Source organism: Berghia stephanieae, chromosome 2 (assembly GCF_034508935.2).
Source record: "Berghia stephanieae isolate SIO BIC M18660-M18661 chromosome 2, UCSD_Bste_1.3, whole genome shotgun sequence".
Lineage (NCBI taxonomy): Eukaryota > Metazoa > Mollusca > Gastropoda > Nudibranchia > Aeolidiidae > Berghia > Berghia stephanieae.
This window is the reverse complement of record NC_088361.1, coordinates 47,078,270-47,093,445: the sequence shown is the minus strand read 5'-3', so window position 1 is coordinate 47,093,445 and position 15,176 is coordinate 47,078,270. Positions and strand designations below refer to the sequence as shown.

The 15,176-nt window shown below is 35.4% G+C and overlaps 1 protein-coding gene across 2 annotated transcripts in view; it reads right to left on the bottom strand.

Moving 5' to 3' along the window:
- Positions 1-15,176, bottom strand: part of LOC144965028 (attractin-like protein 1) — a 44,868-nt gene that overhangs the window by 6,457 nt on the left and 23,235 nt on the right. Inside the window, exons 16-27 of one of the 2 annotated variants that reach the window (XM_078899890.1) lie at positions 14,816-15,022; positions 13,825-13,899; positions 12,960-13,025; positions 12,060-12,153; positions 10,867-10,922; positions 10,026-10,120; positions 9,486-9,555; positions 7,454-7,605; positions 6,183-6,241; positions 1,599-1,677; positions 1,041-1,175; positions 191-344 (exon numbers count right to left, since the gene is read on the bottom strand). In XM_078899890.1, the coding sequence (XP_078756016.1) occupies positions 191-344; positions 1,041-1,175; positions 1,599-1,677; positions 6,183-6,241; positions 7,454-7,605; positions 9,486-9,555; positions 10,026-10,120; positions 10,867-10,922; positions 12,060-12,153; positions 12,960-13,025; positions 13,825-13,899; positions 14,816-15,022 (1,242 nt within the window). Of the gene's footprint in view, positions 1-190; positions 345-1,040; positions 1,176-1,598; positions 1,678-4,484; positions 4,544-6,182; positions 6,242-7,453; positions 7,606-9,485; positions 9,556-10,025; positions 10,121-10,866; positions 10,923-12,059; positions 12,154-12,959; positions 13,026-13,824; positions 13,900-14,815; positions 15,023-15,176 lie in introns of both variants that reach the window. The other variant, XM_078899889.1, reaches the window with a different exon arrangement.

The window sequence follows — 15,176 nt, the reverse complement described above, 5'->3', positions numbered from 1 at the left end:
GTCTATTCCAAGGGAAGAGTGGAATAACCCAGGCATCAGCCGTAGTGCAGCGCAGCAAAGTGAGCTAGGGCGAGGTGACTTGCTCAAGGCCACACAACGAACTCGGTACGAAGCAAAGACCTACGGCTGAGCCACGCTTTCCCAGCTTTAGCTGGAAAAAGGGAATTCCTGAAAAACATTTACGACTTACCCATAGAGACCAAGGCACTTCCTATGGCCAAACCGGACTGGCCAGCTGGAGCAAAATCTCCCCCTCCTGTCGGGAGTTGTATAATCAATGTCAAGATGGCCGCTTTGGAGTCGGCCAAGGGTTCTATGGCCACCTCGGATGGCTTGGTCCCCGCCTGAAATGGAGAAGCAAGTCAATAACAATTTATACAACATTTATAGGAAACCTTTTCAAGTCCATTAAAAAAAAAAAAAAATAGTGTATTTTTAAAAGTGATTTGTATGTAAAGAGCCAACAGCTTCATGACCTTGAGTCCAGTATTATTATTGTTATTATTATTATTATTATTATTATTATTATTATTATTATTATTATTATTATTATTATTATTATTATTATTATTATCATTATTATTATTATTATTATTATTATCATAATAATTATGATGCTGATGCTGATGATGATGATAATGTCCAGGACTCCAATGATAAAGGTCTCTGCTGAATCCTCCATACCAAATGACAGGATACAAAAGCAGATTCATGGAAAAGAGCAAGCAGAAAACATTTCTCTTGACTGGACGTGCAGAGGCGTTTTCCTATCACCTATCTTGAGTTTTATGAGGAGTACAACTGTTTAAGGGGATCCAAATAGCTCAGTAGGTATAGCACTCGCTTCACATGCAAAGGGACCGAGATCGATCCATGCTAAGTAGTCCATTCCTTTTTGAAGCTGTTATATTCATTTTTGTTCTCTACTATTCACAATCCACAGATTCTAGTAACTGATCATTCACTTTCACAAAACAAAAAAAGATTGACAGCCCATCTCAAAGATTTTCCACCCATTTCCCCCCAAAAAAGCCAAATACCTTTTTCCTTCTTCGTAACACAGAATCCAAATGATCCCTTTTGTCGATGGCAGCAGGACTTGACTTCCTGTCAATTTCCACCGATATTGACGAGAAGGGGCGGCTAGCCATTTGTTGCATCTCCACAATAAGTTGCTGAAAATAAAGGGATCAGGAAAGAATTTTACTGACAGGAAAAAATGCAAATAAAAAAATAAAACCAATATTTTAATGAAAAAAACAAAACAAAAAGACAATACAAAAAATAAAAGTATTATCTTTTTCTTTGATTATTAAGACAAACAAGGTGATTTTTAAGCTATCAATACTAAAAGGGGTGGAGTGGTGAATGAGGAGAAATTAATACTAATTTAAAAGTACAATTAATGCCATTGACGAGAACCAGGAAATGCATTGTGGGGGTATTTTAGCTTAACAATGTAGTTAAGGCAGTGTCAATGACAGATCAATCTTAAATAATATAGACCAAAAGAATCTTTTTCAAATACAAAAATTCTAACTCGACAATGGAGTCAATCATGTTTTAAAGAAAATCAATCAATAAAAGCTCAATCTTACCCTTCTCCGGCGGTAATTGTCATATTTGTGTTTTATCTTCCACAACGCAGCTGCTATCAACAGCAGAGACAGGAAGCAGCTGAAAGATAAAACAAGGGAAGAGTTTTCTAAAATTTGTTGCTAAGAAAAACTTGAGATGAATAACTATAAAATGTACAATTTGTTAATAAATATTTATGGAAATTCTGTATTTATCATTAAAAAACAAACCCCCAGATGAAATTTGAATTTGCTCTATAAAAATCGTTTTGGTTCCAACAATGTTAAAAAATTTTCAAACATCTGACTGCTAGGAGATTGAATAGCTGGGTTATTATGAGGCTTTCAGAGCAATGCATTCACATTGGATTTGAGCTAAGCAGAAGCTACATACAGTCAGTTGTATCAAGCCTGCCAATGGCAACAAATAAACAAATCTGTATATTTTTTAAAGAAAAAAAAACAGCATTTGTTTGGGGAGGGGGAAATTTTAGGGTTTGACAGCGTTTGCGACACATTTAAGTCATATTAGTGCTTGTAAAAAGGGGGAAAAATGGGATAGTAAGAAAAAGTCTAGATTTACAATTAAAAGCACCCAAGAAAAATTCAAAGGGAATTGCTTGAAATAAGGAATGGAAGTAGATTCTAAGAGCAAATTATCAATGTACTTAGTTTGAGATCATCTAAAATAAAGAACCCAATACCAAAACAGGATCCCATTTCACCAAGCAGAACATACTAAAATGTTTAAAAAAATAAATTCAAAAGAAAAACTATTACAGTATGTAACAGAGAGATGATTTAAAAGGGGGAAAAAAGGTCATCTCCTAAAACAAATACTATATAAATAGATTGTTTCCCCTCTCAACCAAGGACTGCGGCCAGGTCCTGGACGAAACTGGGTAATCTCATTTTCAAGACAAAGACAGAAAGCAACCTGGCAAAGGGAATATAGCGGGATAGCAGATGCAGCAACATTGACCCTAGATTTAAATCTTTAAAAATCATTTCTATCCATACTGCAGGATTCCAACCTTATCTATATAAGACTTAGAATTATGTAATTTAGTTCCTGTAAGTAACAATATCCAATTTCGAATTCAATACTTTCAAAAATAACACCATTTAAATTCATTTTTTTATCTACAATTTGAGCTAAAAAAATTCCAAATCTTGAAAACAAAGATAAACCATCCGAATTTGGCTACTTTTGGGTCTGGCACCAATGTTTTAAGCCAATATGCAAAATGATGATACAAAAAGTTAAAAGATTGTTGTGATATTGTCAGAAACCATTTTACAGGTCTGATGTCCATACAAAATGATGCTCATTAAAAGTTTGAGGCAGAGATAATATTACTGAAAGGCCTAAACAACTTACTCGAAGATGTTTAAAAATATGAGAGAAAGATATCAAAATATTATAATATAAAATCTTTTAATTCTTTTTAATTTGTACCACATCAGTCAAATCATAGTGCACAGGTGCCAACTTTTCAAACATTTTGTCGGGACAGTTGGTTGCGATGAAAGTGGTTTGATAAGATATAAATGGTTTAGACATTATAAATCAATGCTTGCTAGAGCTTTTTACAGCCATACCTTATTCTTCATTTGAAAAATCAAATTAATATAAAATAATTTTATGCCTATTCCCCTTTCGTATAGTATATTGTGGTATAAATAAATAAAATTTAAAATTAACATTTACATAGCACATTTCCACATATTTACCATGCTCAATGCACTTCACAATCTTTGTCTTTCCAAAATTCATTATTATCTTTATCTTTCCAAAATTCATTATTTATTAACTTTATCTTCCAAAATTCATTATTTTATATTTCAAACATTCACTCCTTAACTTTATCTGCCTCGTTTCAGAGATTAGAAAATCTTTTTTTTTAAATGCATCCACAGTATCAGTCAGTGAGTATTTACAATTGAGTACACAGCACAAAATAATATCAATAATTAAAAAGTTAAGCAGTGAAAACAGGCTCAAACATACATTCTGTATAGTAACAATAATAATAACAATAACATTTAATAAGCGCAGCTTATTCAGCTATCTTATGCAGGCTCTTGGTGCGTTACAATGACACTGAAATGATAAGCACAGTATGTCAGGAAGATTTACTTCAAATCCTTAAGATCTTAAGTGCCACACACTGTTACTATTATTACAGTTAAGTGCAAAACAGAATGAATATTACAGAGAACTGATGGTGCAATTCGTGTGCCTAAAATATCAAAGACGATTCGTGACATTAATTAAAATGGGAGACGTTAAACATAAGCTGCTCACATCAAATACATAACAGACACACACACACACACACACACACACACACACACAGGCAAACACACACTTCAAATGCAAGCAAGACAACAATCTGGAAGATTAAAAAATATCTGCTAATCTGCTCTACTCTACACTTCAAAATTTAAGTTATTTAAACTGCAGATCTGATTTTAAGAAACTATGAATTATTTTTATTTTTGTCAATCTGACTATAATTTATAAAACACAAAACAGGCCATGTTAATCTTTAATAAATAAAGTCATGGTTTTTCAGATCATTAAAATAAAAATATAATATTTAGCAGTAACACTCAACAATTACTATTTGCAGAATAAAAATGACATAAAACTAAATTGCTTGTCACTATCAATATATATATCGAAAAGCAAAATAAAAAATCATTTTATTTTTTTTCAGGGAGGATGGGGGGCTTTTTCTGTTTTTTTTTTTGTTTTTTTTAATAAAAAATAGGGAAGGGGTTGGGGTTTTAAATTTTGGGGGAAGTAGGATTAATTAGAAAAGTTGAAAGTTGGAAGAAAGAGTGAGAGAGTAGGGGGGAAAAAAAGGAGAAAAGAGTTGGGAAAAAAGGAACGACACTTACCTAAAGAAAATAATAAAAAATCTAACAAGGTTTAGTTTATCCCGCTGAACAAAAGATATCTGTAATAAAAACAAACAATAAAATACAACACAAATGGAAAACAACAATATAACAAAAGCTGTCTCCATGCAAGCCTGTGGATCAAACTCTGTTGTGATTGGTTGTCGTTGCAAACGGGGGGGGGGGGGGGGGGGGGGGGGGGGGGGGGACTTTAGACCAATGGGCTAATCTCTTTTCAAATAGTTTATTAACTCACTCAACCCTAACACCGACTATATCCGTAGTTTACCCAGGTTACTTTTACCATATGCCTATTTATTACATTTTTCCGAGACAAATTATAGGAGTAGTATCAAAGCTAATGTTTTCAGTTCTTGCATGTTAATGAATGATAGTTGAATAAAACTATCTACGTATATGCTCATTTTTAATACATTTTTTTCCAATTTTGAAAAGTAGCAAAAATCTCTAGAATTGAGTGAGTTCAACTGGTATAATTACATTTAAAATATCTCAAAAATTCCTTCCCCAGTCACGTTTGTATTAGAAAGTGCCGACAGCAAGTGGGACTTTTTCTTTCGATTTGAATTGAAAAAGAATATTCGAAAAGAAACAAAATTAAACAATAATTTATAAATCACTGTGGGGAGAACACTTTGTAGTAAAATCACACAAGACACTGATGATGAAAAAATGCTTTATGTGAACTTTTCCGGAGAACTTGATAAAAAGAATAAGACATTTAACGAAGGGAAAAAAGCAAAATTTATCAGAAAGAAAAAAAAGCTGCTTTGATACCTACTTTAATCCTAAACGATTACAATAATTCAAAATTTAGACAACATCAAAACACACAGAATTGTTCTTTTCTGGTTCTAAATAAATAAGAGTTAAAGAAGATCATTTCCCATCTTTCTATCGTTGTTATCAATTTCATCTGATAAACTCATTTCATTCATTACTAACTCTTTTTGAATAAAAAAAAAAAGTTTCTTGTAAGTTAAACCAAAAGAACGAAGCCTTAGAGCAATGAAGTGGATCTTCAGGTAGCCTGAAGATTTTCATCATTGGCAAAAAAAAATGTTTTAAAAGTGCAATTGTACTAGCTGAAGAAGTTTTAAAATGAAATTATTGAACAAAGAGTGATGGCAAGTCAAATATAATTTATTATGTACTCTTTGTCTAAGTAACGCTGACAATCGGGGCACATCAGTAAAATCTTATCTTTGTGAGAATGGAAATAATATTTTAGCATGCAGAGTTAATCAGCATTAAAGAGAGAGAGTTTTGAAGCATTTGCCTCTCGATAATCATAAAAATTTGATGTAAAACTATGATGCCGACTGTGCATTTGGGAATACGTTTAACTTTCTGTGAAATCTTAGTATTTGATTGGCTCACTAACAAAACACTATGAATAATACTGAATTCTACTATTAAACCTGGAAATATTGAGAAGTTCCCACTTTCAATTTTGAAATGTAGATGAGAAAATGCCAAAAAAAAAAGGGGTGGGGGAGGAAATGAGACAAGCCAGGCACCATGCCCCATGCTGCATTGATGGATTTGCGTGACAACAACGATGACGACAACAACCAAGGGGGTCAACTGTTAGTCACGGAATGTGATGTGAAAGAAGAAACGGGAAAACAACCAGAGGCACAAAATGCCAAATTTACTAACAAGACTTTTACATACCTAAAAAACGTGACAAAAAAATGTACGAGATCTATTTTTGGAAACTGCGAGAAAGAAATCTGAAAAATAAAATAGATATGCATAAAGGATATTCGAAATGTCAAACATTGAGTTGACCAGGAATTTGTTATTGAATTCATTGAAAGAAAAAGTTTTAAAATATTCAATTAATTTACATGACACAATTCGTTCTGAATCTAAATCTGAATGTTACTCGAAGTCGACTCAATTCTGAGTATTTGTATTCAAGGACTGAGAGAGTTGTTGAATGTGATAGCCATTGTTGGTGTTTAGGCTAAAGACGTTTGATAACCTTCGTTTGAATGTTTCAAAATCTGTTGTGTTCAGACATGATTCGGGAAGAGCGTTCCAGTCTTTGATAGTGCGGGTTGCAAATGAATATTTGAAAATGTTTGAGTTTGTAGATTGATGTTTTAGTGTTTTTGAGTGTGTTTCTCTTTGAATGCGTGTATTTCGTTGTAAGTCAAGTTGTTCTGGTAAGATGACCGTCATTTAATTTGTAATTTTGTTAAGTCGTTGTTCTTTAGGTCTGTCTTGTAAGGGAGACCATCCAAGCTGTGTGATCATTTGTTATGCTGCTATGGGGGCCGTAATCATTTAAGACAAATCTTGCAACGCGGCGCTGGACAGCTTCAACTGCTTTTATGTCCGATTGTAGGATATATTGTTTCTCTACAACTTAAAATAAGTCCCATAAAAAGGCTCTGCTGGGAGTCATGCCTCAAGTGTAGTCCATGACCATCCAAGTAACAGACTGAAACCACTGTCTCTGTGTGTTGGGGGGGGAGGGAAGGGGGGAGGGGGTCCATGGTCCAACTGATCTAACAGACCCTGAATAGAGCTGCAGTCCTACAGTATTCACATTATTCCTCACCACTTGACTTATAACGGAAAGCTAAACTATCAGCCACAGAGCTGCAGTCCTACAGTATTCACTCATTTGTAATTATTCCTCACTACTTATAACGGAAAGCTAAACTACCAGCCATGAGTTACCACCCATCAGTGAGCACATGACACCTTGAGTATATTGATACAGCCCAAAATTATGTGATTTACAAGTTTCTAAATTGTTAGGTTCGATTCCTCTCCGGTGCTTCTTCAATGATTTTAAAAATAACTTAAGATTCTTTATCAATGTCATTGACAAAATGTTAAAATGTTACCTTGATATGATAACGATATTTAAATTTTTTTTTAAATAAAACTAACAAAGAAAAAGAAATACGAGGTGGAAAAGATAGAAGTACCTGTAATTTGAAAGGTGTTTTGAAGTCATAAACGTAGACATAAAACGTTGTGTTTTCTTTTCCACCAAAGGCATGGTTTTTGTGCTCAAACTTGGTGCGGAAATAATCACATGCACGGTTTGTTACGTATTCCTTTTCCATTGGGTACGATTCTGTAGACAATGAGAATAAAAATATATATAATTACTAATGAAATATGAAAGTGTCTGGGGTATAAGTCTGCTATACTCGGTGGCACTGTTGAGAGGGTATAATTTCTTGTCTTGTCATTAAGTCGAAACTCTGTGCATCAAAAACAATCACGACTATGAAAATAAAATAATAAAATAATAATGAGAAGAAGAAGAAGAAGAAGAAGAAGAAGAAGAAGAAGAAGAAGAAGAAGAAGAAGAAGAAGAAGAAGAAGAAGAAGAAGAAGAAGAAGAAGAAGAAAAAGAAGAAGAAGAAGAAGAAGAAGAAGAAGAAGAAGAAGAAGAAGAAGAAGAAGAAGAAGAAGAAGAAGAAGAAGAAGAAGAAGAAGAAGAAGAAGAAGAAGAAGAAGAAGAAGAGCAACAACAACAACATATATATAACACCCATTAATCCACTGACAAATGCTCTGAGACACTTAACGAACACACAGAAAATATAATCTATTATACATACTAACCAAAGTACTCACATACACTCAAGACATAGGCAAACGTGTCCTGTTTCACCTACACAAACCTACACAAACTATCCATATATTTACGACTATACTATTTATCTTAATTTCAAACATATACAGTACATTAGTTGTCACAATTAGCTCTGCTAAATCATTCAATTTTCAATTCTTTTTATACATATCTAAATTTTCACTGTTGTTTGTAATGGTCTAATCTCCTTTTTGTTTTTGTTTTTTTAAAAATGAAATTGAGCTTATATATAGTACAATATTCATTAAACGTGCTCAAAGCGCTTTACAATGGGTCCCTGGCCAACAGCAACACATAACATGTAAAGAATGGGACATGACGGCTATTAGGTGATATAGAGACAACGCTATTAACGGCCAGGTACTCATTTTACACCCGAGTATGGTGAGAGAATGTGAGTAAAGAGACTTTTCCAAGGACTCAACTACGCGCCGGGCGATCCTCGAACCTAGGACCTTCTGATCCGCAAGCAAGTATCATACCACTAGACCACATAGTCGCACAGACCACATAGCCGCTCAGACCCCATAGCCGCACAGACCACATAGCCGCACGGATACAATTCCATCCAACAGGACAATATTTTTTTCCTTTACCAAACGGAAAATAAATCCAATCATAGAATGACGATGATGAGAAACCATTCCAATGAACGTATGTATTCGGGGGTAGCATGACTCAGCGGTACTGAGTTCGATCACCTGCTGCTGTGCTGTGTGGCCTTGAGCAAGCCACCCCGCCCTAGCCCAATTTGCGGTGCTGCACTGCATGGGTAGCGTGGCTCAGCGGTATTGTCTTTGCTTCATACCTGAAAGGTACTGAGTTCGATCACCCGCTACTGCGCTGTGTGGCCTTGAGCAAGCCACCTCGCCGTAGCCCAATTTGCGGCGCTGCACTGCATGGGGTAGCGTGGCTCAACGGTACAGTCTTTGCTTCATACTTGAAAGGTACTGAGTTCGATCACCCGCCGCTGCGCTGTATGGCCTTGAGCAAGTCACCTCGCCCTAGCTCAATTTGCGGCGTTGCACTGCGACTGACGCCTGAGTTATTCCAGTCTTCTCTTGGAATAGACCCTAGAAACAAATATCCCCTATGGGATGAATAAATGGAATTATTTTTTAAATTTACATTTATTCAAATTAATGGATAGGAAATTATACAGGGAAAAAATCTGTAGTAAGCATATTGTTCCAATCAAGCAGCTGTTCAGATTAAACCAATTTCCAATTACCAGCTTCCACTGTATTATAATTTAAGACCTAAAAGAATATGATTCTTTTCTCTTAAAGTTAATTTCCACCCACTAATTTCTAGAATAAATCTAAATAATATTAGAGATTTGTAAAACTTACTGGAGGTATATGTAATATTGATGAGGGCACCGGTTGAGCAGTTGAGAGTAAAATCTACGTCTCTGTCACTCTGATGGAAGGAAAACAAACGTTGAAAAAACAAATACACAATTTGCATATTCATTTGTAAACATTCATTGAATTTGGAAATGCATTAACTGTATAAAAATTATTTTCTTCCAACTTTCCACTAAAAATCTCAAGGTAACAATCCAAATATTGCCCCCTCCCCCCCCCCCACCTCCCCCCCCCCCCCCCCCCCCCCACCCTCCCCCCTTTTACCCACCCCCATGTAGTATTTGTAAGGAGTTCACTTCTACTCAATGCCATTTTATGGGGTAAAAGTTACTAAATTTACATCCAGTAAGTTAATTGGTAATGCTTTAAAAACAATAAACAAATAAATGAAAAAAAAGAAATAGCTGCGAATTATAGAAAACAAACAAACAGAAGTGTTAAAAATCAATATAGTGACTCAACTGAAAAACGATTTCAAAATCTTATTACATATATAAAATATTTTAGCTCAATGAAACTCACTGAAGTTGGAACGTTGATGAAATTAATCTGAGTGTAGTTGGAATCTTCTCTCTTGGACAAATTGAATGTGTAGGAAAAGTCAGTGTTCAGGTGATCTGAAAAAGTGGAAAAGAAAATATAGAATTCATGTCGAAAATTTATGAGAAAGTTTTATCTAAATCTTATAAAGAAATAAAATTGGATGGAATGATACACTATCTTTTTGGGTGGCTATGTGGGTGTTGTGGTATGACACTCGCCTTCGGACTGGAAAGTCCAGGGTTTGATTCCCATTCTAAACAGCACATAGATGAGTACTCAAAAAAGGCTCTTTAACTCACATTCTCTCACTGGACTCAGGTGTAAAATGAGAACCCAGCTGTCAAAAAAAAATTTTTTAATTAAAAATTAAAATTCCTTTTTCCATATGGGAAATTTTTCTCCAGGGTCTATTCCAAGGGAAGACTGGAATAACCCAGGCGTCAGGTCCTGGGTTCGAGCTTCGCTCAGCGCATAGTTGGGTCCTTGGAAAAGACTCTTTGCTCACATTCTCTCACAATACTCGGATGTAAAATGAGTACCTGGCCGTAAACAGCGTTGTCTCTGTCTGAACAAATTGTAATATCACCTAACAGGCTTCATGTCTCATTTTACATGTTACGAGTTGTTGGTCAGGGACCCCTTGTAAAGCACTCTGAGCATGTTTAGAGCATATTGCACTATATAAAAATTAAATTAAAATTTAAAAAAAATTTAATAAAAGGATGAAGAATTATATATGATAATGAAAAAAAAAACATTAAGAGGATGGTAGCCAGACAGTTTCAAACAGTTTTGCAGTGAGTAGAAAACAATCACTTACAGAAACATGTCCCAGATCCAGGTGAATTCTTCTTGTATTTGTAGTCTTCATCACATCTGGGTAAAAAACAAAAGAAAATGAAACAATGAAAGTATGAGATTGTGGAAAACGCAAACGAGTCGATTTATCACATTTATTGATTTATTACATGAAATAGATGTCCTCACAAAACCAGTTAATTATCTTTCATCTCAGAGGTATTAATAGGGAATGTGCGGCTTTGTGGTCTTGTGGTACGACACTCCCTTTCAGATCGGAAGGTCCTGGGTTTGAGCCTCGCTCGGCGCATAGTTGAGTCCCTGGAAAAGGCTCTTTTCTCGCATTCTCTCACCATACTCAGGTGTAAAATGAGTACCTTGCCATTAACGGCATTGTCTCTGCCCGAAAAAAAAATTGTAATATCACCTAACAGGCGTCATGTCTCGTCCTACATGTTAAGTGTTGCTGTTGGTCAGGGACCCTTGTAAAGCACTTTGAGAACTAAAAGCTCAAGTTTTTTTTTAATAGGGAAGAAACATTGTGACGTCACACCTACTTTTCCAGTTCCAAAAATCCTTGGAAGTGTGAATGTAACATAATCCTGAGAAGGACTAATGATGAATAGGTTATATATTGAATCATAAAGTGGCATAAACTATCTTAGTAGCAAGCGACGTACATGCAGATTCTAAGGATTATGGGACACCAAAAAAACGAGGATGGATGATCTTTATTGAAGGCCAATATTTATTTAGACTAGAAAATAAGATGCCATCACTCTGAAATCAGAAGATCATTTACAGAAGGTATGTATTCAGTCCCCCAAAAAGAGGGGGGGGGGGGGGGGGTTTACAGTTCCAATTAGATTGGAACCTGTTTTTTGACATCACACTTTTCTTCCCTATTATCTCATGGCTGTGTCAATTGGTTACTTCTTAAAATTTGTTATGGAACTTGTCAGTCCTACACACTAGGATATTATAATATTATGATTATATTGCCAATCCTAATTTCATGGTTTTCTTTAACCTTCTCCTTACCAACAACAGACCAGGGTAGCCGGCCAGGGCCAGGACAAAACCAAGTAATCTCATTCCGAGAAAAAGACAGAAAGCAAGTTGGAAAACAATAGGGGGATAAAAGACACAGTATGTACCTCCCTGCCCACTATGGGAGGCCAGGAACCCCACCCAGCACCTCTGTAGAGTAATTACCTGTCACATTTCTTGCCAATGACTCCTCTAGTCTTACAGAAACAATCGCCTGTCATGGGGTTACACAAGTCAGCTTGGTCATTGCAGGCACATACTGGAGAGATAAGTATTGTACCATGGGTTAATTAAGGGATTGTTTGTAAACAGTTTTGGACGATGTGCACGACATTTTTGCAGGTCTGATAACCGAACGCAATTATGGACATGATTTAACAAGTAATGAACAATAACGTAGTCGAATGAACATAACATAATTGGGAATGTTCCAGAGCGCTACGCATAGCTCATGGGTTGTTTATACGGTAGATATACAATATATTACATTGGTTTGGGAGTATTTCCATTACAACGATGAGCCCATAATAATTTGGGTTATCAGACCTGTAAAGAGGTGCACATCAGTTTTGGACATACATGATGCAAAAAAAACAAATAGACAAACAACATTTGAAAATGTGGTAGGTGCAGAGGTCTGGCCTTGGTACTTTTAACACAACTTAAATTAGACCTGAGGGTTGGAACAGACGATTTACAACTTCCTCCGATTCACCTTGCTCAAAGCGTTTCAAAATGTTTAATTTATCCCATCCCCCCAGCAGACCATTCCATACAGTGCCAGTTACCTGTAAGGCATCCTTTTGTACTATCACTCTTACAATATCCATCACTGGCTATAGTCAGGTACTTACACCCGAGTCAAGTGGGGTGATATGAGTTAAGTGTTTTACCGAAGGACACAACATCCGGACAAGAATTTTCTACAATCACTCATCCTGCCAACGTCCACACTTAACTTTGCTTGACTTTTGTGAGAATGATGAGGTATCACATTGCTGAGCCATCAAGCGACACATAAAGCATAAATTAATAAAAGCCTTAGCACAAATAAAATCCACTCACCACTACAATTTCCTCCATTAAGTGGATCTCCATAGTATCCATCCTCACAATACTGACAGTGAGATCCTGTAGCAAAAAAAAATAAATAAATAAATAAAATATATTAAAAAAAAAAAAATTTTAAACATACAGGCTGATTCAATAAAAAGTGGATATTACATGATCACTGACACTCATCATTATTATGCGACCATTAAAACACAAGTCAAACCTAAAAAAGTACACGCTTCAATTGAACGCATCATAGTACACATGAAGTATTTACATTTTATTGGATCGCTTGGTACATACACATATAATGATAATAATGTATAAAAATCAATGTAGGGCTAAATGACTCTAATTCTCTATAGTCAAAACTTCAAATTAAACAAAAACAGACTGACTCATGCAATCAATCATCTGAATTCAGTTGTTCAATGCAATTAAAATTAAAACAAAAAGGTAGAAGAAAAAAACCCACCAAAAACAATGATCACAAATTTTAGCAAAGTAGGAAAAAATGACCAAATTTTGATTACTTCTTCAACTAAGAATTCTAAATTGCAATTAACATAAATATCTCCATTCTCCAACCAACCCCCCCTCCCCCCTTCCTTTCTTCCACCCTCTTTACACTTAAACAAAATATTTTCTTAATGCATTCTCCGTTTCAGGTGTAAATTTAGAAACTATCTTTAATAAATTGATGCAGTTAAATCTTTCAAATTCAATTTTGCTTTATCAGAACAAACAAAAAATGAGTCAAAACATGATAGGGGTTCAAACACAAAGTAAAAGCTTTCTGGTCAAAATTTAGACAGCTGTTTAATCAACGTTACAAGGTATGGGTAGAATAATTTTTTGGCATGTGACAAAACCTTACCTGCTGTGTGGGACTGGCAGACACCACATATGCCAGTATCATTGACACATTGGGAGTGACCATTACACTGACATTCTGGGATAGATGCAAAATATACACAAAGTCGTTATAGATAAAAAAAAAAAAAAATTAAATGCCTAATCTTGACAGTAGAGATTAAAAAAAAGATTCCTCAAAGTATAATTGTGGAACCTGCTAAATAATTCATCATATCTATATAAACTTTGTAAAAATCTATTAAAAATTAATTCATATTCAATTTTTTTTTTAATGAATTCAAAAAGAGGAAAAAAATCAACCACTATATTCCTAGAGAATATCAACTTAATTTTTAAAAAATAGTCCTTCAGAGCTATAAGGCTCATGGAGCTGGTGTTAATTCTGGTCTCTATGGTGTTAAATAGAAGCTACTGCTACCCTTAGACTCATGCAAAGTACTTTCTGTGAGATCTAATAGACCCAGCTACCCAATCTCTGCTGGGAGGACAAAATAAAATCTTGACTTCCCATCCTCAATAACACCTGATGCAGTGGAATCATGACAGCCCTGATCTTTTTCATTGGTTGATATCACTTTGTACCCAATAACACTCTCAAGCACCGAAGCTCATAATATGATACATTCAACAATACTTCATCTATTTCTTATTTATCACTAATTTCTTTTAAATTCAAATGTAGTTCAGTCCTCAAACTTCAGGATTTTAAAAGAAGAGGAAGGAGGAGGAAGAAGAAGGAGGAGGAGGAGGAGGAGGAAGAGGAAGGAGGAGGAGGAGGAGGAGAAGAAGAAGAAGAAGAAGAAGAAGAAGAAGAAGAAGAAGAAGAAGAAGAAGAAGAAGAAGAAGAAGAAGAAGAAGAAGAAGAAGAAGAAGAAGAAGAAGAAGAACTGTGATTGGTTTGATGTAAACGAAACAACAACAACAACAACAACACAAACAACAAAAGCAAGAACAAGATTTAATAACAGAACAGTAATGGAAGTGCAACATACTTGGACAATCAGTGAAAAACCATTGTGCCTTGGGACAGACACCAAAGTCGGTGAAGGGACCACTGGTGATGTTGGAGGTCGTGACGGGTCCCCCCATGCCTCCCTCGTGACAAAAACCAGTCCCAGTTCCAGAGCCATCATCGCACCAACCACATCGTGTATGTGACGAGCAGTCATCACAAGTCTTCAGGGTAGAACAGTTGCTGGCTGTGAAGGGCAAGCCATATTTTTAATTAAAACCATTGACATCATACCAAAAAACACCAAAAAAAACTTGAGCTTTTAAATCGCATAATATCCGCTAAATGTTCTCAAAGTGCTTTACTTAACATGCTGCATGAGACATGACACCTATTAGGCA